Source organism: Coregonus clupeaformis, chromosome 24 (genome assembly GCF_020615455.1).
Source record: "Coregonus clupeaformis isolate EN_2021a chromosome 24, ASM2061545v1, whole genome shotgun sequence".
Lineage (NCBI taxonomy): Eukaryota > Metazoa > Chordata > Actinopteri > Salmoniformes > Salmonidae > Coregonus > Coregonus clupeaformis.
Window position 1 is genome coordinate 38325365 of NC_059215.1, and position 27330 is coordinate 38352694.

At 42.6% G+C, this 27330-nt stretch overlaps 1 protein-coding gene and 1 non-coding gene across 2 annotated transcripts; both read right to left on the reverse strand.

The window, feature by feature from the left end:
• Nucleotides 1-3004: 3004 nt before the first annotated feature.
• Nucleotides 3005-3085, reverse strand: trnaa-cgc. The gene has a single exon. It is a non-coding gene; the product is annotated as a tRNA-Ala (tRNA).
• A 12529-nt stretch (nt 3086-15614) lies between these two features.
• Nucleotides 15615-27011, reverse strand: LOC121538178 (tyrosine-protein kinase SRK3). The gene is made up of 8 exons (XM_041845986.2): nt 26105-27011; nt 21989-22110; nt 21257-21423; nt 17840-17987; nt 17308-17466; nt 16818-16999; nt 16385-16541; nt 15615-16180 (listed from the first exon to the last, which is right to left on the reverse strand). The coding sequence occupies exons 1-8, from the start codon at nt 26449-26451 to the stop codon at nt 15981-15983; spliced, it is 1482 nt and encodes a 493-aa protein (XP_041701920.1). The 5' UTR covers nt 26452-27011; the 3' UTR covers nt 15615-15980.
• Between the last annotated feature and the right edge of the window lie 319 nt (nt 27012-27330).

The following is a 27330-nucleotide window of genomic DNA, read 5'->3' on the forward strand; positions in this document are numbered from 1 at the left end:
AGCTACCATAGCATTCTGCAGCGATATGCCATCCCATCTGGTTTGGGGTTAGTGGGACTATCATTTGTTTTTCAACAGGACAATGACCCAACACACCTCCAGGCTGTGTAAGGGCTATTTTACCAAGAAGGAGAGTGATGGAGTGCTGCATCAGACGATCTGGCCTCCACAATCCCTCGACCTCAACCAAATTGAGATGGTTTGGGATGAGTCGGACGGCAGAGTGAAGGAAAAGCAGCCAACAAGTGCTCAGCATATGTGGGAACTCCTTCAAGACTGTTGGAAAAGCATTCCAGGTGAATCTGGTTGAGAGAATGCCAAGAGTGTGCATAGCTGTCATCAAGGCAAAGGGTGGCTATTTGAAGAATCTCAAATATAAAATATATTTTGATTTGTTTAACACTTTTCTGGTTACTACATGATTCCATATGTGTTATTTCATAGTTTTGATGTCTTCACTATTATTCTACAATGTAGAAAAAAGTAAAAATAAAGAAAAACCCTGGAATGAGTAGGTGTGTCCAAACTTTTGACTGGTACTGTACATCTCACAAAAGACATAGCGAGACACATGATCCATGTTGAGATGGCAAAAGCTATACTAAAATATTTCAAAATCCTGAGATTCACCCCACCTTATCTGCATCGTTAAAGTAATGTGCTGGTGCAGACTTGCTGTGCACTTGTAAACCTCCAAGACCCACTCATCAGATAAGTAGCTGTTGTTTGGGAAACAAGAACAAACAATGAGGCATGATGATTGGCTGTTGAGGGACCACTTGTGTCATTGTCCAAGGTGGGTTTGTGTTATGATAAACAATGCATTTTCTGTCCAGATAAAGATGGTGATACAGCATTGAAAAATACCAACCACTGACCAAATGTCTCTTTGTTTTCCAGTCCAACAGGAGTGCATCTCTCAGGCCATCCGGTGCATGGAAATCCTGTGCCAGTGTGATCCGAGCACGAGCGTCCAGTTGTAGAGACTACAGCAGATCGAGCCTGTGGACGGACAGGTCAGTAAACCATCAAATATGATACAATAGTTTACAACAATGAATTTGTAGATATATCTGCACAGTTTGTTTGTCAGATAGCTAGCCAGACTGTTTTAGTGGAATTACCAACTGCCTATTGTAGCGGTTTCAGGGGTTGTGTTGTGGATGGACGTTATGTGCCTGTGAGGTTTCTTTGTTTTATGGCTGCCATGACCATGGACAGCAATGCAAAGTATTCCCAAGAGGCAGGCCCACGGACAGCTCAGTGGAAACTTCTAGACTGCAGCAGAACAGCCACATCTGTCTCCAGTTGTAATCAGAGCCATACTGCAGACAGGTGAAACCAATCAGTTTCTCTATTTCACCGCGCCCTGGGTTTCTTTATTGGTCTTTTTTTTTTTTACCCGGCAGGTGAAGGAGTAGGAGGTTATTGGAGAGACAGAGCGTACGGTGGAGAAGGAGGTTTGAAAGAAGAAAGGAAAATATGATTACAACAAGGTTTGGAGGACCTTCCACTGGTGGCGAAGTGTTTACTTTGTTTGTTTGGGGTTTTATATATCAAGAACACTGCCAAAGCCTGAAAATAATAAACAGGTTAACCCTTTACTTGGACTTGTGTTGTGTGGCTGTATGTGTAAACGCCTTACAAAGAACCCGGCACAGAAAACACTACACTATGTTTAAAAGGAAACGCAATGGCTGCATATGTTCAACGCCACCCTCAGCAAGGAGATCTGTCAGAAGTGATGGCTCTCCCATCCTTAGACTCTCTCTCTCTCTCTCCAATTCAAGGGGCTTTATTGACATGAGAAACACATGCCTATATTGCCAAAGCAAGTGAAATAGATAATACACAAAAGTGAAATAAAAAATGAACAGTAAACATTAGTCAAAAGTTCCAAAAGAATAAAGACATTTCAAATGTCATTATGTCTATATACAGTGTTGTAACGATGTGCAAATAGTTAAAGTAAAAAATAGAAAATAAACATACAGTTGAAGTCAGAAGTTTACATACACTTAGGTTGGAGTCATTAAAACTCGTTTTTCAACCACTCCACAAATGTCTTGTTAACAAACTATAGTTTTGGCAAGTCAGTTAGGGCATATACTTTGTGCATAACACAAGTAATTTTTCCAACAATTGTTTACAGACAGATTATTTCACTTATAATTCACTGTATCACAATTCCAGTGGGTCAGAAGTTTACATACACTAAGTTGACTGTGCCTTTAAACAGCTTGGAAAATTCCAGAAAATTATGTCATGGCTTTAGAAGCTTCTGATAGCCTAATTGACATTATTTGAGTCAATTGGAGGTGTACCTGTGGATGTATTTCAAGGCCTACCTTCAAACTCAGTGCCTCTTTGCTTGACATCATGGGAAAAGCAAAAGAAATCAGCCAAATAATTGTAGACCTCCACAAGTCTGGTTCATCCTTGGGAGCAATTTCCAAACGCCTGAAGGTACCACGTTCATCTGTACAAACAATAGTACGCAAGTATAAACACCATGGGACCACGCAGCCGTCATACCACTCAGGAAGGAGACACGTTCTGTCTCCTAGAGATGAACGTACTTTGGTGCGAAAAGTGCAAATCAATCCCAGAGCAACAGCAAAGGACCTTGTGAAGATACTGGAGGAAACAGGTACAAAAGTATATATATCCACTGTAAAACGAGTCCTATATTGACATAACCTGAAAGGCCGCTCAGCAAGGAAGAAGCCACTGCTCCAAAACTGCCATAAAAAAGCCAGACTACAGTTTGCAACTGCACATGGGGACAAAGATCGTACTTTTTGGAGAAATGTCCTCTGGTCTGATGAAACAAAAATAGAACTGTTTGGCCATAATGACCATCGTTATGTTTGGAGGAAAAAGGGGGTTGCTTGCAAGCCGAACAACACATTTGCATTACATTTACGTCATTTAGCAGACGCTCTTATCCAGAGCGACTTACAGTTAGTGAGTGCATACATTATTTTTATTTTATTTTTCATACTGGCCCCCCGTGGGAATCGAACCCACAACCCTGGCGTTGCGAACGCCATGCTCTACCAACTGAGCTACATCCCTGGTGGCCATTCCCTCCCCTACCCTGTACGACGCTGGGCCAATTGTGTGCCGCCCCATTGGTCTCCCGGTCGGCTACGACAGAGCCTGGATTCGAACCAGGATCTCTAGTGGCACAGCTAGCACTGCGATGCAGTGCCTTAGACCACTGCGCCAGTCCATCCCAACCGTGAAGCACGGGGGTGGCAGCATCATTCTGTGGGGGTGCTTAGCTGCAGGAGGGACTGGTACACTTCACAAAATAGATGGCATCATGAGGAAGGAAACTTATGTGGATATATTGAAGCAACATCTCAAAACATCAGTCAGGAAGTTAAAGCTTGGTCGCAAATGGGTCTTCCAAATGGACAATGACCCCAAGCATACTTCCAAAGTTGTGGCAAAATGGCTTAAGGACAACAAAGTCAAGGTATTGGAGTGGCCATCACAAAGCCCTGACCTCAATCCTATAGAACATTTGTGGGCAGAACTGAAAAAGTGTGTGTGAGCAAGGAGGCCTACAAACCTGAGTCAGTTACACCAGCTCTGTCAGGAGGAATGGGCCACAATTCACCCAACTTATTGTGGGAAGCTTGTGGAAGGCTACCTGAAACGTTTGACCCAAGTTAAACAATTTAAAGGCAATGCTACCAAATACTAATTGAGTGTATGTAAACTTCTGACCCACTGGGAATGTGATGAAAGAAATAAAAGCTGAAATAAATAATTCTCTCTACTATTATTCTGACATTTCACATTCTTAAAATGAAGTGTTGATCCTAACTGACCTAAGACAGGGACTTTTTACTAGGATTAAATGTTAAGAATTGTGAAAAACAGAGTTTAAATGTATTTGGCTAAGGTGTATGTAAACTTCCGACTTCAACTGTATATATACTGAACAAAAATATAAACGCAACGTGTAAAGTGTTGGTCCCATTTTTCATGAGCTGAAATAAAAGATCCCAGAAAATTTCCATATGCACAAATAGCTTATTTCTCTTAAATGTAGTGCACAAATTTGTTTACATCCCTGTTACATTACTTACATTTTATTTGGAGTTCAATGGAAACATTGAAGTTCCAGGCACCTCCAACATGGCACAGTTATAGAATGTTCTCACTCCATCCAAGCAGAAATGTCCCATCCACATAGTGATAAATACTCATATGATTTTTCAGCTCAGCATTCTTAGGAAAACCTTTGCCACAAGTGGTGTTCTCTGTATTCCTACTGTAGTGGCATAGTGTAAAATATGAGACATCTCACAGACACACGTTAGCTAGCTAGCTACAACACACAGGTACAGTGGGGAAAAAAAGTATTTAGTCAGCACCAATTGTGCAAGTTCTCCCACTTAAAAAGATGAGAGAGGCCTGTAATTTTCATAAATAGGTACACGTCAACTATGACAGACAAATTGAGAAAAAAAAAATCCAGAAAATCACATTGTAGGATTTTTAATGAATTTATTTGCAAATTATGGTGGAAAATAAGTATTTGGTCACCTACAAACAAGCAATATTTCTGGCTCTCACAGACCTGTAACTTCTTCTTTAAGAGGCTCCTCTGTCCTCCACTCATTACCTGTATTAATGGCACATGTTTGAACTTGTTATCAGTATAAAAGACACCTGTCCACAACCTCAAACAGTCACACTCCAAACTCCACTATGGCCAAGACCAAAGAGCTGTCAAAGGACACCAGAAACAAAAGTGTAGACCTGCACCAGGCTGGGAAGACTGAATCTGCAATAGGTAAGCAGCTTGGTTTGAAGAAATCAACAGTGGGAGCAATTATTAGGAAATGGAAGACATACAAGACCACTGATAATCTCCCTCGATCTGGGGCTCCACGCAAGATCTCACCCCGTGTGGTCAAAATTATCACAAGAACGGTGAGCAAAAATCCCAGAACCACACGGGGGGACCTAGTGAATGACCTGCAGAGAGCTGGGACCAAAGTAACAAAGCCTACCATCAGTAACACACTACGCCGCCAGGGACTCAAATCCTGCAGTGCCAGACGTGTCCCCCTGCTTAAGCCAGTACATGTCCAGGCCCGTCTGAAGTTTGCTAGAGTACATTTGGATGATCCAGAAGAGGATTGGGAGAATGTCATATGGTCATATGAAACCAAAATATAACTTTTTGGTAAAAACTCAACTCGTCGTGTTTGGAGGACAGAGAATGCTGAGTTGCATTCAAAGAACACCATACCTACTGTGAAGCATGGGGGTGGAAACATCATGCTTTGGGGCTGTTTTTCTGCAAAGGGACCAGGACGACTGATCCGTGTAAAGGAAAGAATGAATGGGGCCATGTATCGTGAGATTTTGAGTGAAAACCTCCTTCCATCAGCAAGGACATTGAAGATGAAACGTGGCTGGGTCTTTCAGCATGACAATGATCCCAAACACACCGCCCGGGCAACGAAGGAGTGGCTTCGTAAGAAGCATTTCAAGGTCCTGGAGTGGCCTAGCCAGTCTCCAGATCTCAACCCCATAGAAAATCTTTGGAGGGAGTTGAAAGTCTGTGTTGGCCAGTGACAGCCCCAAAACATCACTGCTCTAGAGGAGATCTGCATGGAGGAATGGGCCAAAATACCAGCAACAGTGTGTGAAAACCTTGTGAAGACTTACAGAAAACGTTTGACCTGTGTCATTGCCAACAAAGGGTATATAACAAAGTATTGAGAAACTTTTGTTATTGACCAAATACTTATTTTCCACCATAATTTGCAAATAAATTCATTAAAAATCCTACAATGTGATTTTCTGGATCTTTTTTTCTCATTTTGTCTGTCATAGTTGACGTGTACCTATGATGAAAATTACAGGTCTCTCTCATCTTTTTAAGTGGGAGAACTTGCACAATTGGTGGCTGACTAAATACTTTTTTTCCCCCACTGTATAGTTACTCCAAGACTAATCCGAGTCATCAAGTCAAAGTCATTCCTTTACTCTCCCCATCATTATCAAAACACTTCTACAGTTTTTCACCTAATGAGAGGCACTGAGGCTAATTAGCTAGCTAGTTATGGACGAATCAGTCACCAAATTGTACTGTACTGAACAACACTGCCTCGGTTAAAGCTACAATATGTAACTTTTTGGGCGACCAACCAAATTCACATAGAAATGGAATTATAGATATGTCATTTGCATTGAAAGCAAGTCTAAAAAGCAGTAGATCTATTCTATGTGCGCTTTTTCTATGCTTCCCATTCTTAAGTTAGGTTTCTGCGTCTTTTACATTCGGGTTTTGTACATCAGCTTCAAACAGCTGAAAATACAATATGTTTGGTTATGGAAAATATATTTAACAGTGGTTTAGATGTTGTTGGGAGAAAAAAATAAATATCACTGAAATGTATTGAAATAACTTATTAGCGAAATGTCAATGGCCTTTTAAAACTACATTTTCATAGTATTGATTCTAACTCAATGTAATTGTATATTCATTTCTCAAGTTTCATCAGGAAAGGGTAAAATACTTGTAGTGAGCATAATGTCTGCCATTCAGTATGAACAAAAGTTTCCCACCAAGCCCTTTGCAACGATGTTCCTGGATAAACTCTTGCTTGGTTGGTAGTGGGACAGGAGGGCTCTGTGGGGGTTCTTGGCACTGTGTGGGAAAACATAATACAAATAGTTACTTCAATAGTACACGGTACAATGCAATGTCATATTCCCTTATACACCCCACTGTATATTGTGCATATGCCAAATAAAAGTTGATTTTGAGTGAGAACGTACACACCGACACAGGAATATCCCTAATGCTGGCCCTGACCAAACCAGTAAATTGTCCCTCACTGCACTTCTCCACATGGCCAGACTAATAGTGGTCTTCTCCCCTTTTAATGCTCTTATGCTCATCCTTGAAAAATGCCATAAGGTCTGAAATAGACACCAAAGTCGACATACTGTACAAACAATTACCTAGGCTAAGTAATACAAAATGATTTTTGTATCTAGCCTACTGATCTACTGCTCTGCTAACTAGCTAGCTAAAGTGTAGTCAGTGGCTAGCTGAGACAGAGAGAAAGGGGACAGAAGAAGTCCAATACTTTATTCAATTCATTTCATTTCAATACAGCACATGGATTCAGCTAGGACTGGGCACAGAAGGTCTCTGATCGTGCTGGTGAACAGTAGCTGACAGTGTCGGCTAGAGATGACGTGCAGGATTTCCTACAGGAATTTGAAGTTTAGCATTTTTATTTTTGTTTTAGTCAATTAAGGCAAATATATTGATAAATCTCACCTTGTCCGAGAGAGAATTACACAGTTATCCAAACGTCATGCCAAGGTAAGCCTACACCAAACACATACTTAATTTGAAGTGTTTCTAAAATCCCCTATGGGAAAAATTAATAGTGGACGAACGATTGGAACCATTTCCGTGTTTGACTGCTAGGTTTTATGGGTATTATGACGTGTCCACTGTGGGGCTCAATTAAATGTTTCAAGGACAAAATTACATGTATTTAAGTATTTGTTGTTGTTGTAGTGAGGACAGTAACATCAGAACATCTGTCCATCAGGTCAGGTAAACTAATAGTCGAATAGGGACATGCGGAGTCGTCGGGTGAGGTTGTGTCTCTCTCTGGCGGGAGGTAAGCTTGGCTTATATGGTGTTGAGTAAAGCTTAAACCATGTATTTAGATTGTAGTTAGGTATTGTAGGTAGTTTATCTAGGTAGTTATCGTAGGTTATTGTAGGTAAGTATTGTATTCGGCTGAGCCCGGTGAAGCACGAGGCTAGCTAACCCACTACCTGGACTAGCTAGCGGGCAGCTACTGGTAACTATTAGCAACTGTTGATAGTTGTTTCCAATGTTATTTCACGCTTAAGAGTACCTGTAATTATGCCAGGTAGCTGCCTACCATTCAGCTGTTTTTCTAACCTCATCTGAAGCGTTAACGTTAGGTAGTTAGTAGCTACTGTACTCGAAATGTAGCTAGCTTGTTGCTACCTGGATAGCTAACTAAACAATAGCTGGAACGACCTAGCGAACAGACGCGAACTGGCTGAATCAATTCAGTGGCTAGCTTTGCACTTAACTGGCTAACAGTAGCTACTAAGGGTAAGTTATAACCTACATTTGTGTTTTGTTTTTACATACTGGTAACCAGAGTTGTTCAAGGGAATTTGGGACATGGGTGACTAGTTAACGTTAGCTTGGCTCTCTCTGTGTGTTCGTGCCGTGGGAGGAGGGGTTTTTCATTGGCAGAGAGCAATGGCTAGCTAGTATGCTAACTATTCTAGCTAACTAACTGGCTGAATAAGTTGACGACGGACTCACTCAAACTGTCAAAACTAACCCAAAACTTTACACAACGTTAGACACGGACACGAATGATCTGCTTGGCGTGTTAACACACTGGTGGTTTGTTGTAACCGAGTATTGGTGCTAAACCGTGTTATTGGAAGCTGGCATGCTAGTTGGCTATGGCGTCATAGGATTCGGTGCCCTGGACGGTTTTCACAGAAGAATACTGTACCAAGTTAGCTAGCTGAATACACTAAGTTAGTCTATTCCTAGAAAACATTGAACTGCTGTAGTTTCCAACAATTATAATTTCTAAAGTGGAAGTTGGGAGAGTTATATTTGAGTGTTTCAGTGAAACGTAAGTGAGGGAGGCCCTGCTCTCTCGCTTTCCCAGATGTTTAGTTCATTTCATTCCGATCTCCTTTGCATTATTGTAGCCATCTTCTGTAGCCTGTCAACTATGTGTCTGTCTATCCCTGTTCTCTCCTCTCCGCACAGGCTATACAAACGCCTCACACCACGTGGCTGCTGCCACTCTAACCTGGTGGTCCCTGCACGCACGACCCACGTGGAGTTCCAGGTCTCCGGCAGCCTCTGGAACTGCCGTTCTGCGGCCAACAAGGCAGTGTTCATCTCAGCCTATGCTACCCTCCAGTCCCTCGACTTCTTGGCGCTGACGGAAACATGGATTACCACAGAAAACACTGCTACTCCTACTGCTCTCTCCTCGTCTGACCATGTGTTCTCGCATACCCCGAGAGCATCTGGTCAGCGGGGTGGTGGCACAGGAATCCTCATCTCTCCCAAGTGGACATTCTCTCTTTCTCCCCTGACCCATCTGTCTATCTCCTCATTTGAATTCCATGCTGTCACAGTCACTAGCCCATTCAAGCTTAACATCCTTGTCATTTATCGCCCTCCAGGTTCCCTTGGAGAGTTCATCAATGAGCTTGACGCCTTGATAAGTTCCTTTCCTAAGGATGGCTCACCCCTCACAGTTCTGGGTGACTTTAACATCTCTACGTCTACCTTTGACTCATTTCTCTCTGCCTCCTTCTTTCCACTCCTCTCCTCTTTTGACCTCACCCTCTCACCGTCCCCCCCTACTCACAAAGCAGGCAATACGCTTGACCTCATCTTTACTAGATGCTGTTCTTCTACTAATCTCACTGCAACTCCCCTCCAAGTCTCCGACCACTACTTTGTATCCTTTTCTCTCTCGCTCTCCTCCAACACTACTCACTCTGCCCCTACTCAGATGATAATGCACCGTCGCAACCTTCGCTCTCTCTCTCCCGCTACTCTCTCCTCTTCCATCTTATCATCTCTTCCCTCTGCTCAATCCTTCTCTCTCCAATCTCCTGATTCTGCCTCCTCAACCCTCCTCTCCTCCCTTTCTGCATCCTTTGACTCTCTATGTCCCCTATCCTCCCGGCCGGCTCGGTCCTCCCGTCCTGCTCCGTGGCTTGATGACTCATTGCGAGCTCACAGAACAGGGCTCCGGGCAGCCGAGCGGAAATTGAGGAAAACTAGACTACCTGCTGACCTGGCATCTTTTCACTCCCTCCTCTCTACATTTTCTTCCTCTGTTTCTGCTGCTAAGGCCACTTTCTACCACTCTAAATTCCAAGCATCTGCCTCTAACCCTAGGAAGCTCTTTGCCACCTTCTCCTCCCTGCTGAATCCTCCTCCCCCTCCCCCCCTCCTCCCTCTCTGTGGATGACTTCGTCAACCATTTTGAAAAGAAGGTTGACCACATCCGATCCTCGTTTGTTAAGTCAAATGACACCGCTAGTCCTGCTCACACTGCCCTACCCTATGCTTTGACTTCTTTCTCCCCTCTCTCTCCAGATGAAATCTTGCGACTTGTGAAGGCCGGCCGCCCAACAACCTGCCCGCTTGACCCTATCCCCTCCTCTCTTCTCCAGACCATTTCCGGAGACCTTCTCCCTCACCTCACCTTGCTCGTCAACTCATCCTTGACCGCTGGCTATGTCCCTTCCGTCTTCAAGAGAGCGAGAGTTGCACCCCTTCTCAAAAAACCTACACTCGATCCCTCCGATGTCAACAACTACAGACCAGTATCCCTTCTTTCTTTTCTCTCCAAAACTCTTGAGCGTGCCGTCTTTAGCCAACTCTCTTGCTATCTCTCTCAGAATGACCTTCTTGATCCAAACCAGTCAGGTTTCAAGACTGGTCATTCATCTGAGACTGCTCTTCTCTGTGTCACGGAGGCTCCCCGCACTGCTAAAGCTAACTCTCTCTCCTCTGCTCTTGTCCTTCTAGACCTGTCTGCTGCCTTTGATACTGTGAACCATCAGATCCTCCTCTCCACCCTCTCCGAGTTGGGCATCTCCGGCGCGGCTCACTCTTGGATTGCGTCCTACCTGACAGGTCGCTCCTACCAAGTGGCGTGGCGAGAATCTGTCTCCGCACCACGTGCTCTCACCACTGGTGTCCCCCAGGGCTCAGTTCTAGGCCCTCTCCTATTCTTGTTATACACCAAGTCACTTGGCTCTGTCATATCCTCACATGGCGTCTCCTATCATTGCTACGCAGACGACACACAATTAATCTTCTCCTTTCCCCCTTCTGATAACCAGGTGGCGAATCACATCTCTGCATGTCTGGCAGACATATCAGTGTGGATGACGGCTCACCACCTCAAGCTGAACCTCGGCAAGACGGAGCTGCTCTTCCTCCCGGGGAAGGACTACCCATTCCATGATCTCGCCATCACGGTTGACAACTCCGTTGTGTCCTCCTCCCAGAGTGCAAAGAGCCTTGGCGTGACCCAGGACAACTCCCTGTCGTTCTAACATCAAGGTGGTGACCCGATCCTGTAGGTTCATGCTCTACAACATTCGCAGAGTACGACCCTGCCTTACACAGGAAGCGGCACAGGTCCTAATCCAGGCACTTGTCATCTCTCGTCTGGATTACTGCAACTCACTGTTGGCTGGGCTCCCTGCCTGTGCCATTAAACCCCTACAACTCATCCAGAACGCAGCAGCCCATCTGGTGTTCAACCTTCCCAAGTTCTCTCACGTCACCCCGCTCCTCCGCACACTCCACTGGCTTCCAGTTGAAGCTCGCATCTGCTACAAGACCATGGTGCTTGCCTACGGAGCTCTAAGGGGAACGGCACCTCCGTACCTTCAGGCTCTGATCAGTCCCTACACCCAAACGAGGGCATTGCGTTCATCCACCTCTGGCTTGCAGGCCCCCCTACCTCTGCGGGACCACAGTTCCCGCACAGCCCAGTCAAAACTGTTCGCTGCTCTGGCACCCCAATGGTTGAACAAGCTCCCTCACGACGCCAGGACAGCAGAGTCACTCACCACCTTCCGGAGACACTTGAAACCCCACCTCTTTAAGGAATACCTGGGATAGGATAAAGTAATCCTTCTACCCCCCCAAAAAAAAGTGGTTGTCCCACTGGCTATCATAAGGTGAATGCACCAATTTGTAAGTCGCTCTGGATAAGAGCGTCTGCTAAATGACGAAAATGTAAATGTAAATGTAAATGTAACATTCAAAAACTTTAAGGATATTAAAAAAGATATATATATATATACTACCAGTCAAAAGTTTGGACACATCTACTCATTCAAGGGTTTATCTTTATTTTTACTGTTTTCTACATTGTAGAATAATAGTGAAGACATCTGTTACGTGAATTATTTAACAAACTATTTCAGTGTCTCTGTGCGTCTCCCAAAAGGTTGTAAGTCTTTTGGGATTTAAGTAACGGACAGAGTCCCGGTCTGCATAGTCAGAGATTTATTAATTGAGAATTCTGCCATCACAATTTCAGAGTCCATCTTTTATACTCATACGTCATACAAAAATCCCTCCTCTGTGGAGGCGGGTTGTAGTTTTCCACTTTGAAACTGCTCTCCTAACCATTAGGTCACACACACATACACATACACACACACACACAGCCACACATGCATACACACATAGGCTGCCTCACAATATCCTGCACCATATTTCATACTTCTTAAAAAGCCTAACAGTTTCTCTCCTCCCTAAATTCCTCAGTTATCTTGGTTTCTCAGTTGCCTGTAGACAGTTCTCCTTGTCCTTTGTTGTCTGGTCTAACTCTTACTCACATTGCTAAATAGTAGCTCAATGTCATAGTCTTTACTGGTCCTACACTCACACATTCTAACACATTTCACACAGTTTCAGGGTGTAATAATTAGTCATTAATAATTAATCTATCAACATCAAAACTATGAAATAACACATATGGAATCATGTAGTAACCAAAAAAGTGTTAAACAAATCAAAATATGTTTTATATTTGAGATTCTTCAAATAGCCACCCTTTGCCTTGATGACAGCTTTGCACACTCTTGGCATTCTCTCAACCAGCTTCATGAGGTAGTCACCTGGAATGCATTTCAATTAACAGGTGTGCCTTCTTAAAAGTTAATTTGTGGAATTTCTTTCCTTCTTAATGCGTTTGAGCCAATCAGTTAAGATAAGTTCATTAGAGTTATCAGCCTCAGAAATTGCAGCCCAAATAAATGCTTCACAGAGTTCATGTAACAGATACATCGCAACATCAACTGTTCAGAGGAGACTGTGTGAATCAGGCCTTCATGGTCGAATTGCTGCAAAGAAACCACTACTAAAGGACATCAATAATAAGAAGAGACCTGCTTGGGCCAAGAAACACGAGCAATGGACATTAGACCGGTGGAAATGTGTCCTTTAGTCTGGAGTCCAAATTTGAGATTTTTGGTTCCAACCGTTGTGTCTTTGTGAGACGCAGTGTGGGTGAACGGATGATCTCTGCATGTGTAGTTCCCACCGTAAAGCATGGAGGAGGAGGTGTTATGGTGTGCTTTGCTGGTGACACTGTCTGTGATTTATTTAGAATTCTAGGCACACTTAACCAGAATGGCTACCATAGCATTCTGCAGCGATACGCCATCCCATCTGGTTTGGGCTTAGTGGGACTATCATTTGTTTTTCAACAGGACAATGACCCAACACACCTCCAGGCTGTGTAAGGGCTATTTTACCATGAAGGAGAGCGATGGAGTGCTGCATCAGATGACCGGACCTCCACAATCCCCCGACCTCAACCCAATTGAGATGGTTTGGGATGAGTCGGACGGCAGAGTGAAGGAAAAGCAGCCAACAAATGCTCAGCATGTGGGAACTCCTTCAAGACTGTTGGAAAAGCATTCCAGGTGAAGCTGGTTGAGAGAATGCCAAGTGTGCAAAGCTGTCATCAAGGCAAAGGGTGGCTATTTGAAGAATCTCAAATATTTACATTTTACATTTACATTTTTAGTCATTTAGCAGACGCTCTTATCCAGAGCGACTTACAGTTAGTGAGTGCATACATTATTATTTTTTCATACTGGCCCCCCGTGGGAATCGAACCCACAACCCTGGCGTTGCAAACGCCATGCTCTACCAATTGAGCTACATCCCTAAATATAAAATATATTTTGATTTGTTTAACACTTTTTTGGTTACTACATGATTCCATGTGTTATTTCATCGTTTTGATGTCTTCACTATTATTCTACAATGTAGAAAATTGTAAAAATAAAGAAAAACCCTTGAATGAGTAGGTGTGTCCAAACTTTTGACTGGTACTGTATATACATTTCTATATTTTTTTCCATTATTATGTTTAGCTCACATATAATTTAAAAGTATGCATTAAAGCTGCAATATGTAAGAAATGTGTGTTAGAAATGTGTGTTATAGATCTGTCATTCACATTGAAAGCAAGTCTAAGAAGCGGTATATCTGTTCTATGTGCGCTATTGCTATGCTTCCCATTCTTATGTTTCGTTTGTCGTCTTTTACTTTCGGTTTTGTACACCAGTTTCAAACAGCTGAAAATACAATATTTATGGTTATTGAAAATATATTTCACAGCGGTTTAGATGGTACAATGATTCTCTACACTATACATTGCTTGTTTTGTCACAAACTGTAATTAGGCAAACTATAAAAATTTTAGCAACCAGGAAATGGCGGAGCGATTTCTGCATATTTCACCTTTAAGGCGTCTGTAATAGAATAAAAGTGGCAAAAACAAATGTAGATATTAAATGTATTTCTACAGTTCCAAAATATTTTTTTACAATGGTGGGGGAGTGCCAAGATGGAAGCACGGTGGCTTCAAAACAACGCCCACTGTCAGTCATCTAGTGTATGTATAAATCATTAATCCTATGTAATAACCAAATTAGTGCATATAAATCAATTACAGGGTGTATAGGTAGCCTAAATTATAAACTGTTAATTATGGTTTCTTTAGTTTATACAGCTGTTTTCAGATTCAGCAAGTAGCTTATCACTAAAAGATTAACCGCATAGTCCTATTCATATGAATTCAGCACCATGATTAGCAGTAATGGACAGCTGAGTTTGGTGTGGCTTTCCCTTATTGTATGGAGGATTGAGAAATATATTTGTTGGTCACACACACACAATGAAACAGGACAGTTATCAAAACAAATATTTTATTCTCATAATTTCTGTTAAATACCCAATGGCATAGTCGAGAGGACACATTCTCAAATATGGAAGAAACTCAATCAAGGAAGAATAAAGGGCGTTTATGGCTCATATTTCCCAAACTGTATTAGTAGATCTCTAAATATCATGCGTTGACAGTTCAAAATTGCATCCGTTCAAAAAGGTGTCTTCCATTGGTAGAACAGTGAATTCCAGAAGATGTCCTCTATGGCTCACTCTCCAGTCTCAATGGCCATGTGCTCCATCACTGTGGACTGTGTGAGTGAAGTCTCTATGAGCCATGTCTCTGTAGTGTGTAAACATACACTGATTGTACTAAACATTAGGAACACCTTCCTAGTATTGAGTTGCACCCCCTTTTGCCATCAGAACAGCCTCAATTCGTCGGGGCATGGACTACAAGGTGTCGAAAGAGTTCCACTGGGATGTTGCCCCATGTTGACTCCAATGCTTCCCACAGTTGTGTCAAGTTGGCTGGATGTCCTTTGGGTGGTGGACCATTCTTGATACACACAGGAAATGATTGAGGGTGAAAATCCCAGCAGCTTTGCAGTTCTTGACACACTCAAACCGGTGTGCCTGGCACCTACTACCATACCCCGTTCAAAGGCACAAATCTTTTGTCTTGCCCATTCACCCTCTGAATGGCACACACACAATCCATGTATCAATTGTCTCAAGGCTTAAAAATCCTTATTTAAACTGTCTCCTCCCCTTCATCTACACTGATTGAAGTGGATTTAACAGGTGACATCAATAAGGGATCATAGCTTTCACCTGGTCAGTCTATGTCATGGCAAGAGCAGATGTTCCTAATGTTTTGTACACTCAGTGTATAGGCACTCTGTATGACTGGCCGTTTGGCCTGTGTGCAGTGAGGCAAACTGTAGCATAGGGTCTTGTTGGCTTTAAAAGTGGCCCCACTCTCCTTCCTCCATTTCCCCCAGGAAGAGCTTTATATTGCACATAACCTTGATTAAAAACAAAATCCACGACAACCAAGAGAACTGACAAAATAGACTAAGAGGTGTTAAAAAAGGATCACCATGTCAGACAATGTCTTGCAGTCCCTCTGCTTTGTAGTATCTTTGTCAGTGCAGTCACCCCTTGGCGTCCTCCTCCTCCAGATCTAGACCTCAATGGTTTTGAAGTAGATGCGTGCGTAGATGGTGTCTAGCTGGCTGTGCAGGGCGTGGAAGGAGGGCCGCTTGGAGGCCTCGGGGTTCCAGCACTCCAACATGATGCGATAGATGTTGGGGGGACACCTACTGGGACAGGGCAACCTGTAACCTGTCGACAGGAGCTCCAGCACCTCCGTATTGCTCTTCCCTGTGTGTTTGTGAGTGAGAAGAAACATATTAATCAGAGGGAGAAATATCCATCAGAGGGAAATATTCAAAAGCATTTTTACAGATAGAGGTAATAGATTAACTGTCAAGAGGATTGACTGTTCCTCTTGTGATAATGTGGTGTATAATTGTAAAAAATAGAGTCCAGAGAACATTGTCTTGAAAAGGTTTGACACACACACACCATCGTATGGCATCTTTCCTCGTGACATCATCTCGTAGAGCAGCACACCGAAGGACCAGACGTCAGACTTGACAGAGAAGCGCTGATAGAGAGCAGCCTCAGGGGCCGTCCATCTCACTGGGATCTTAGTGCTTCTACTGGCCGTGTACACACTGTCCTACACACACACACACACACAGAGGGGAAATATATAACCATCTGTTTTTACCTATAATTTTTTCATATTCCCTTGGAAATGTCCAGAAAGAAAGTAGCTTTTAAGCAATAACTTTCCTTGCTTCATCTGAGAGTGAACAATTTCTCCTTTACCCGGATAGGTAAGCCCAACATATAGCATATTTTTCTACAGCATTTTTTACTTTACCTATTGGCTGTTCTCCCTCTTCATTTCCCCATACATTTCACATTTATGTCACATCCATTCCATTCTTACCTTAATGATCCGTGCCAGGCCAAAGTCAGCCACTTTACAGACCAGGTCATCTCCCACCAGGATGTTCCTGGCCGCCAGGTCCCTGTGCACGATGTGTCGGTCCTCCAGGTAGGCCATGCCCTCACCCACCTGGCTGCCCATGTAGATGAGGTGGGCAGAGGTCAGCACCTGACCCTCCGGCGCTGGAACAGCACAGGGAGCAGACTGGTCAGGATCGATCAAGCATTGTAGGGTCTGAATAGTTACTCAATTGCTCCAACACATACCTTTATTGGTTTTCAATTACAAAAGGATCTTTGTTAGGTCACTGTCGGAGCAATCAAATGTGCAAGCCCTGAGTCCTATACTAGAGTGCTATACATGATTATTTCGGCGTAGCACCCTATGAAAAGCGATGTGTGTTGACTACATATGTTATTGGTCAAGCATAATCATCTGTGAACACATAACATACACTGCATGCAGAGGGAAGTGTGGGTGTGTGACTCACTGCCCAGATAGGACTTGAGGCTGCCCTTGGTCATGAGCTCAGTGACTATGTAGACAGGCTCTCCTCTGGAACACAGGGCCAGCAGCTGGATCAGCTTGGGGTGGTGGAGGTTCTTCAGGGCCTGGATCTCCTTCACAAACTCATCCTGCTTAGTGTCCTCTGCAGGAGTGACAAAGACAGAGAGAGGCTGAGGTCAGTGCTCTTCAGGTTGGAGTGTGTGTGATAAAGAGCTTAGGACTGACCATATGAAGCATTATAATCCCTTTATGAACAATGTGAGGGCCCTGACCTGAATGGACTGACTCAGTGAGTGTGTAATTGTGTTTGTATGCATGCCTGCAATAACGTTTTTCCATTGCAGCATTTGCCCATCTGCAGTATGTCATTGAAAATAATTCCCTCATCAATTCGTCAAGTTGAATTTTATCAGTGATCATGCCCAGAAAGATTATGCCAAAATTCTGCTTGTAGTGTGCGGAATCATGTATAACACTGTAGTTAATATAATAGCAGCAAGAGCTAGCATGCCTACCTTGTTTGAGCATCTTGATGGCCACCCTTTTGTTCTGGCTGGTCCACAGGGCCTCCCACACCTCTCCAAAGTGGCCCTCTCCCAGCTTCATGTGCAGTTTAAACTCCTCCCGAGGACGCTCCCAGGGCTCCATGTCAAACAGTTCTCTCTGAGGACACCACAACAACATTGTTACAACCAGCCTCATACAAAAGGGACACCACAACACTGTTACAGCCACACAGAACTCACAGCTACCGAGTATGGCGAATACTTTCAAATACTTGAGCTGCGCTGGATTTTGTTTGCCCAGTACAATGGAACCAATTAAATAGTCCCGAAATGGCAAACTACAAGCTAAATTACGTGTGTGTGTGTGTGTGTGTGTGATGCTCAGATAGCTTCAGTACATTCAAAAATAGGGACGTTTCTTTAAAAACACAAGCTCTTTTAAAAAATAAAAATGTATCATTGACCATTAAGTGACACAAAATAAATGTCAATCAAGAAACGATCAATAAATACTCTACAATGATTGATCTATATCAGGGTTCCCCAACTGGCGGCGGGATGCTTTTATTTGGCCCCCAAGTTTTCCGAACAAAAAAGAACAAATATATATTTTTTTGTTTTTGCATTTTCATTGTTGGACATACAGTGAGGGAAAAAAGTATTTGATCCCCTGCTGATTTTGTACGTTTGCCCACTGACAAAGACATGATCAGTCTATAATTTTAATGGTAGGTTTATTTGAACAGTGAGAGACAGAATAACAACAAAAAAATCCAGAAAAATGCATGTCAAAAATGTTATAAATTGATTTGCATTTTAATGAGGTAAATAAGTATTTGACCCCTCTGCAAAACATGACTTAGTACTTGGTGGCAAAACCCTTGTTGGCAATCACAGAGGTCAGACGTTTCTTGTAGTTGGCCACCAGGTTTGCACACATCTCAGGAGGGATTTTGTTCCACTCCTCTTTGCAGAGCTTCTCCAAGTCATTAAGGTTTCGAGGCTGGCGTTTGACAACTCGAACCGTCAACTCCCTCCACAGATTTTCTATGGGATTAAGGTCTGGAGACTGGCTAGGCCACTCCAGGACCTTAATGTGCTTCTTCTTGAGCCACTCCTTTGTTGCCTTGGCCGTGTGTTTTGGGTCATTGTCATGCTGGAATACCCATCCACGACCCATTTTCAATGCACTGGTTGAGGGAAGGAGGTTCTCACCCAAGATTTGACGGTACATGACCCCGTCCATCGTCCCTTTGATGCGGTGAAGTTGTCCTGTCCCCTTAGCAGAAAAACACCCCCAAAGCATAATGTTTCCACCTCCATGTTTGACGGTGGGGATGGTGTTCTTGGGGTCATAGGCAGCATTCCTCCTCCTCCAAACACGGCGAGTTGAGTTGATGCCAAAGAGCTCAATTTTGGTCTCATCTGACCATAACACTTTCACCCAGTTCTCCTCTGAATCATTCAGATGTTCATTGGCAAACTTCAGACTGCCCTGTATATGTGCTTTCTTGAGCTTGTTACCAATTGTTTTCTTGGTGACTATGGTCCCAGCTGCCTTGAGATCATTGACAAGATCCTCCCGTGTAGTTCTGGGCTGATTTCTCACTGTTCTCATGATCATTGCAACTCCACGAGGTGAGATCTTACATGGAGCCCCAGGCCGAGGGAGATTGACAGTTATTTTGTGTTTCTTCCATTTGCGAATAATCGCACCAACTGTTGTCACCTTCTCACCAAGCTGCTTGGCGATGGTCTTGTAGCCCATTCCAGCCTTGTGTAGGTCTACAATCTTGTCCCTGACATCCTTGGAGAGCTCTTTGGTCTTGACCATGGTGGAGAGTTTGGAATCTGATTGATTGATTGCTTCTATGGACAGGTGTCTTTTATACAGGTAACAAGCTGAGATTAGGAGCACTCCCTTTAAGAGTGTGCTCCTAATCTCAGCTCGTTACCTGTATAAAAGACACCTGGGAGCCAGAAATCTTTCTGATTGAGAGGGGGTCAAATACTTATTTCCCTCATTAAAATCCAAATCAATTTATAACATTTTTGACATGCGTTTTTCTGGATTTTTTTGTTGTTATTCTGTCTCTCACTGTTCAAATGAACCTACCATTAAAATTATAGACTGATCATTTCTTTGTCAGTGGGCAAACGTACAAAATCAGCAGGGGATCAAATACTTTTTCCCTCACTGTAAAACACTGTAAAAACAGTTCCTAAATTAAAATCACTTGGACATCTGTTCCAAAGTATTCTCACACATAATAGTGATTGTATACAAATGTAAGCAAGGTTTGAAATGATTATGTTTTAGTCAAATATTATATCAGTTTGGGCTTCTTGTGGTCTACAAATTATTTGTAATTATGTTCCGGCTCCCCCGACCATCTGCTCAAGAAAAACACTAGTCCCACGGCTGAATCTAGTTGATGATCCCTGATCTATATATACTTAAATGACTGTGGAATTAACATTGTGATCATCTTGGGAAATCAAAATACACAACATAAATAATTCAATAAAGAAAAGACATATACCATTTTTAAAAAGCTAATTTCAATCTGATGAAGAGATCAACTAGTCTTGGTATGAGCATCTCATGTACTCTTCTCTTTCGTCAAATTGAACATAAAAATAAAAAGTAGCCTTGCACGAGCCTTGGCTTGTGCAAGCCAGAACGGCTCATAGGAGCAGGAGCCCATCTCCTGTTTCTGTAGCTTGAGGCAGCTTGATGTACAAGTATACCCCTTGGACAGGATGCTAGTCTAATGCAGGGCCTTACCTCCAATCTATCTCCTTAATGCGGAGTGCCAAGCAGAGACGCATCGGGTCCCATTTTTACAGTCTTTGGTATGACTCAGCCGGGGATCGAACTCTCAACCTTCCAATCTCAGGGCGGACACTCTAACCACAAGGCCACCGAGTTGGTCAAATTGAACATGGAGGACAGAAATTATTTTGGATACAATAAAACTGCATCTACAATCAAATTGAAAAAAAATAATTGTGTATGAAATGGCAACAGTATCAGTCTAACTGCTGAATAAATGCAAATACAATAAAAAAGCTAAATTGAAAAGTAGAAAATCATGATAAATCTTGAAAAGTAGAACATTTTGAAATAACAAATGGTGAAATAAAAAGGGCCTGGAGTGAAGGGCGAGCGTTTGTGTGTCTGTGCGTCTCCGCTGGAAAGGAAGAGAAAAGAGTCTGGAATCACGGAGAGGCCTCCAGTAAAAACAGCCTGATCCCTGCCACTACACTTTCTTGATTCCCTAATGATGTCAAAGTAAACACATATTTCGGGGAATATGTGGGCCAAAATATATTATAACAAACATATTCACCATCCACAAAATAACTGGATTGTGAATGGTATCCACAAAGTTTAAGTGTGTGTGTGATTCGGTTGGTACACACCTGCTGTGCACATGGCTCATCCAGAGTCACTCCTAGACTCCTGGAGTTGTTCTGGTAGTATCGGATCAGCTCCCCCAGAGTGGCAAAGGAAATCTTGTCTGACACAAAGTACGCCCCAATCGATGAACGCTGGATTCGGAAATGGAAGACTTTCCCATCGTTTCTGCCTGTGGAGGACAGGGCAAACATGATTTGACTGTTTTATGTTTTTCTACACATTTCAAAAACAGTGGTTTGCACACAAAAACGGACAAACTCCAAAAGTATTTAATTCTCAATTTCAAATGTCACACACACACATTTGACCAAACTAATATTCACAACAAGACATAAGCATTGACTTAGAGATTGCTCTCTAGGCTTACAGTACAGTGGGTGATGAAATGTAGGAGGTTTGCAACTAAATAAGTACTTCATCGCCACCCACTGGTGAATGAACGGTAGCACATCCTTTTACATCTGTTTCCACTGGTATTTGCATATTATTTAATAGGGAATTGTGTGCTAACAGCATAGAATTACATATTAAAACTCTGTTTAATGTATTTGAATAGGATTTCCATGGGTAACAATGGGTTCTTTCTGGTATTTACGTCAATGAATTCAACAGAGCTACTGGGTAGGCTACCATATGGTGCCTATGGCGCTTGTGTTAATGAATTCCAAAGAAACTAACATGTAATTATTAGGTTAACATAAAGTAATCATGTTACCATGGCAATATAGGCTTACCTGAGATGGTGTATTCATCGCTGTGGCTCTCGCTGATGCGCACCAGGAACGAGCCATCCTTATTCTGAGAGGCCAGGAGCAGTTTCTCAGCCTTCACCCGGTTAATGTTCCCATAGTACCACCTCAACAGACAGACAGATGGATGAACAGACAGACAGGGAAAGAGGCAGACAGTCACAATAGAGATGCACAATTGCACACATGAGCAGACAAGAGTACACACACACACACACAATAAGCACATGACAGGCTGGTGAGATTGGATGACCATGATGAGGTAGGCTAAGGTGTTTTCACACTTGGTCCCTTCAGCCAATTTTTGTTAACTCAGTGCAGTTCGCTTAATTTTTTGTGCAGTGTGAACACTCCAAAGGAACTCAGACTCCTCAAAAAGAGCCCCCGAACTGAACTGAGACCATCGAGAGGTGGTCCGAGTTCGGTTCACTTGAAAGCTCCCCAGGTTCGCTTGTCATTATTCCCGCACCACACACTAGACTACTGTAACACCGTTTCCCCTGCCATAACCCCGCACATTAGTGCCACAAAAGAGAGGAGGAGGATGTGGAGGTTCCCAGAAAAAACGTGTGCTGTTTTTGGATATTGATTAGCAATTGTCAAGGATGCACAGAAATTCCAAAATGTGTGTGGAGTTTAGTTCCCATTATTTGTTTACAATAAGTGAACTATAGGCTAAGAAAGCTTCTTATTCGATTGTGGGTTTTGAATAGATTGAGAAGACAACATGTTTGTTGAGAATCACAATCAAAAGTACAAAATCAATTCTAGCTCTTAAAAGGGGCAGTAGCCTACATTGGGTGTACAATTTTCAATTACAGCATTATTTAATCTGCAGTTATTCTTCTGCTATTTATTCTGTTACCAATAATATGTACATGTTAATAGTACTGGATCTTCTGGTTGCATTTAGTTAAAAGATTAGACATAATAATTGTAATCTATTCGCGTCCAAAATGTAAGTAAGTATATCTACTGTAGCTTTCCGATAACATGTTCTGATGGAATGGCTTGCCCTGCACTTTGGAGTTTCTATTGCAAGGCCATCAGACTGTTAAATAGTCAACACTAGCCGGCCCCCACCCAGTACCCTGCACTGAACTTTAGTCACTGTCACTAGCCGGCTACCACCCAGTTACTCTACCATGCACCTTAGAGACAGCTGCCCTATGTACATAGTCATGGAACACTGGTCACTTTAATAATGTTTACATACTGTTTTACCCACTTCATATGTATATACTGTACTCTAATCAAGACCTATCCTATTTAACTATTGCTGTACATATACTATTCTTCAGATATACTACATGTTCTATCCATATACTGTCCATACATCCCATCACACACACACACACAGAACAAACATATAAAAGCAATGTAAAGTGTTGGGCCCATGTTTCATGAGCTGAAATAAAAGATCCAAGAAGCTTATTTCTCTAAAATGTTGTGCACAAATTTGTTTACATCCCTGTTAGTGAGTATTTCTCCTTTGCCAAGATAATCCATCCACCTGACAGGTGTGGAATATCAAGAAGCTGATTAAACAGCATGATCATTACACAGGTGCACCTTGTGCTGGGAACAATAAAAAGGCCACTAAAATGTGCAGTTTTGTCACAACACAATGCCACAGATGTCTTAAGTTTTGAGGGAGCATGCAATTGGCATGCTGACTGCAGGAATGTCCACCAGAACTGTTGCTAGATAATTGAATGTCCATTTCTCTACCATAAGCCGCCTCCAACGTCGTTTTAGACAAATTGGCAGTACGTCCAACCGGCCTCACAACCGCAGACCACGTGTAACCATGCCAGCCCAGGACCTCCACATCCGGCTTCTTCACCTGCAGATTTCGTCTGAGACCAGCCACCCGGAAAACTGATGAAACTGAGGAGTATTTCTGTCTGTAATAAAGGGCCTATGCCCTCCCAGGCCCACCCATGGCTGAGCCCCTGCCCAGTCATGTAAAATCCATAGATTAGGCGCTAATGAATTTATTTCAATTGAATGGGATGAGTTGGACCGCAGAGTGAAGGAAAAGCAGCCAACGAGTGATCAGCATATGTGGGAACTCCTTCAAGACCGTTGGAAAAGCATTCCAGTTGACTACCTCATGAAGCTGGTTGACAGAATGTGAAGAGTGTGCAAAGCTGTCATCAAGGCAAAGGGTGGCTACTTTGAAGAATCTCAAATATAAAATATATTTAGATTTGTTTAACACTTTTTTGGTTACTACATGATTTCATGTGTTATGTCATAGTTTTGATGTCTTCACGATTATTCTACAATGTAAAAAAATAGTAGAAAAACCCTTGAAGGTACGTACAGTTGAAGTCAGAAGTTTACATACTCATTAGCCAAATACATTTAAACTCAGTTTTTCACAATTCCTGACATTTAATCCTAGTAAAAATTCCCTCTAGGAGACAGAACGAGTCTCCTTCCTGAGCGGTATGATGGCTGCGTGGTCCCATGGTGTTTATACTTGCGTACTATTGTTTGTACAGATGAACGTGTTACCTTCAGGCGTTTGGAAATTTCTCCCAAGGATGAACCAGACTTGTGGAGGTCTACAATTTTTCCATGATGTCAAGCAAAGAGGCACTGAGTTTGAAGGTAGGCCTTGAACTACATCCACAGGTATACCTCCAATTGACTCAAATTATGTCAATTAGCCTATCAGAAGCTTCTAAAGCCATGACATCATTTCTGGAATTTTCCAAGCTGTTTAAAGGCACCGTCAACTTAGTGTATGTAAACTTCTGACCCACTGGAATTGTGATACAGTGAATTATAAGTGAAATAATCTGTCTGTAAACAATTGTTGGAAAAATTACTTTTGTCATGCACATAGTAGATGTCCTAACCGACTTGCCAAAACTATAGTTTGTTAACAAGACATTTGAGGAGTGGTTGAAGAACGAGTTTTAATGACTCCAACCTAAGTGTATGTAAACTTCCGACTTCAACTGTATGTGTGTCTAAACTTTTGACTAGTAGTATATATATATATATACACACACACTCCAGACTTCAACACTGCTCGTCCTAATATTGTTATCTTTCTTAATTCCATTCTTGTACTTTTTAGATATGTGTATTGTTGTGTATTATTAGATATTACTGCACTGTTGGAGCTAGGAACACAAGCATTTTGCTACAACCGCAATAACATCTGCTAAATATGTGTATCCGTCCAATAAAATATGATTTGAATGGTAAAAACCCAGAGTGCATTGAGTGAATGTTGGAGAAAGATATTGGTTACTTTCTAAACTTAGCAATGTGAATGCAAAGAGGACTCGTGAAGTGAATTGGCAAAAGAGTTGAGTCCTCATTCAAAGGCAAGGGCAGTGTGAATACAAAGAGAACCGACTTATTTTGCTTTTTTTTTTACACCAGAGTTCACTTTAAAGAGGACTGATATCAGTCATTTTAAAGAGGAGCATATGTGAAAACACCCTTCTAGCTGCTTTGAGTGGAAAAGTAGGTGTGGTTTATAGGCTATACTTCAGCCAGATAGTAAGGAAGGCTATTTACACTGATTATCAAGAATGGGTGCGCCTGTGCTGTTCTGCAAACGCTATACACATTTCCATTATGCTCAGGTTTCACCTGAAACTCTGTCAAGTGTGGGTGTGAGCTGAGTGGAAAGCTTATCATAGTTGCCAAAAGTTATGTATCCACTGCTGTACCTAGCATAGCTCTTAAGGCTACAACTTGGCTGCACTTGCACTAATCTGACCACAAAGGCAGGAACTATTTGTATAGCCACATAGGCCTACAGAAACTTAATACAGTGCAATTGTTATACACTACAATGTTGTGCACTGTGCAGTAGTGACCACGAAGGGAGGGATGGGTGCTGCAGTGTCACTTCTCTGTCAACAAACACTGACCTTATTAATGATCAGGAGGCCAAATCTTGTTTTTGCAGCCTCAATTAACATATTATGTTGAAGATAGCCTACCTTCTTGATAAACCTGGTAGACATAGTTGAAAAACATGGTCCTACACAATATATTGGACATCGTGAAATCTCAACCGCATATTATGAATGAATCAATATTGAGGTTTCTCTCAGAAGCCCCACTCACTTGTGATTAGCAAACTCGTCCTGTAGAATGGCCACATAAGTAGCCGGGACCAGTCCGGACTCCATCGAACCGGTAAGTTTCTTGGCAAGCACATAATCCCCTCTCTTTTCTATTACCGACAGCTTGTCACCTTCCTTGATAGTCAGCTCCTCTTCGCTCCTGGCTTCGAAATCAAACAGTGCCGCATAGAGCTGAGTCGGTTTCTTCTTGGGGGACGGAGCACGGATATCACCTGAAATAGTTGGGATTTCGGCTGGTTGGGTGATATTTGGGTAATGGAATTCGGGCCATATCCAGTTCCACAGCCGACTACAACATGGCATGCAACTACGACAACAACCCTCCATCCCAAACCAGTCACAACGCCGAGGTATCCCAGGTTTTTTTTAGGAACCGCGACAAATACGACGCGAAAATAAATGTGCCTATTTAGGAACGACAAAGGCCTATTAGCCTAGTTTCGAGACGTCTTCGAGCTCCCCTTTGTCCCTTCACAGCACACATAGTGCAGCATCAGCGACAGTTAGGCTGATAATCAGGAGAAACCGGTTTTGTGTTGAGATGGATCAGGGACACAATACTGATGGCCGTGGGAATGCGGAAACGACATATTGTCGGGAGAGGAGACGATATCCATGCCCAATTGTGCCCACATTGATCCTTGTCACTTAACCAACGTGCCTAAAAAAGACGAAATACCCTACCTATACTTCTCCTCCAACGAATGATAACCAAATACCGCATCTCTCTGGAATACTGTCGAAATCTGCACTGCATTCGCTGAACCAGATCCACGACATGCGTACAATCCCAGTGTTTTGGTTTGGAACACTTGACATCGCCCGCTGTCCCTACATCTGTGAACCTGTCTGCTCGTGCTTGGCGGTTAAGTCAACAACACCCCAGAGGGTAGGCCTATATGTCCATATATACGCCCCCGACTCTGGTGCAAGGAATCTACTCAGTGCGTATAGGCAACACAGCGTTTTAAATTCCCTATCTATTATAGGCAACACAGCGTTTTAAATTCCCTATCTATTATGCATAATTCCCCTTAGCAAATTCATTGACTATTAATGTTTTTTTGTTGTTGCTATAGTTTAAAAAAAGAAAGCTGCTGGTAACATAATTATAACCTATTGCTGAATCATCGCAGTGTATAATGTAGAAGTAGCCTATAGTATGTAAATATGGTATTGGTGTTGCTTACACCTCAATTACTCATT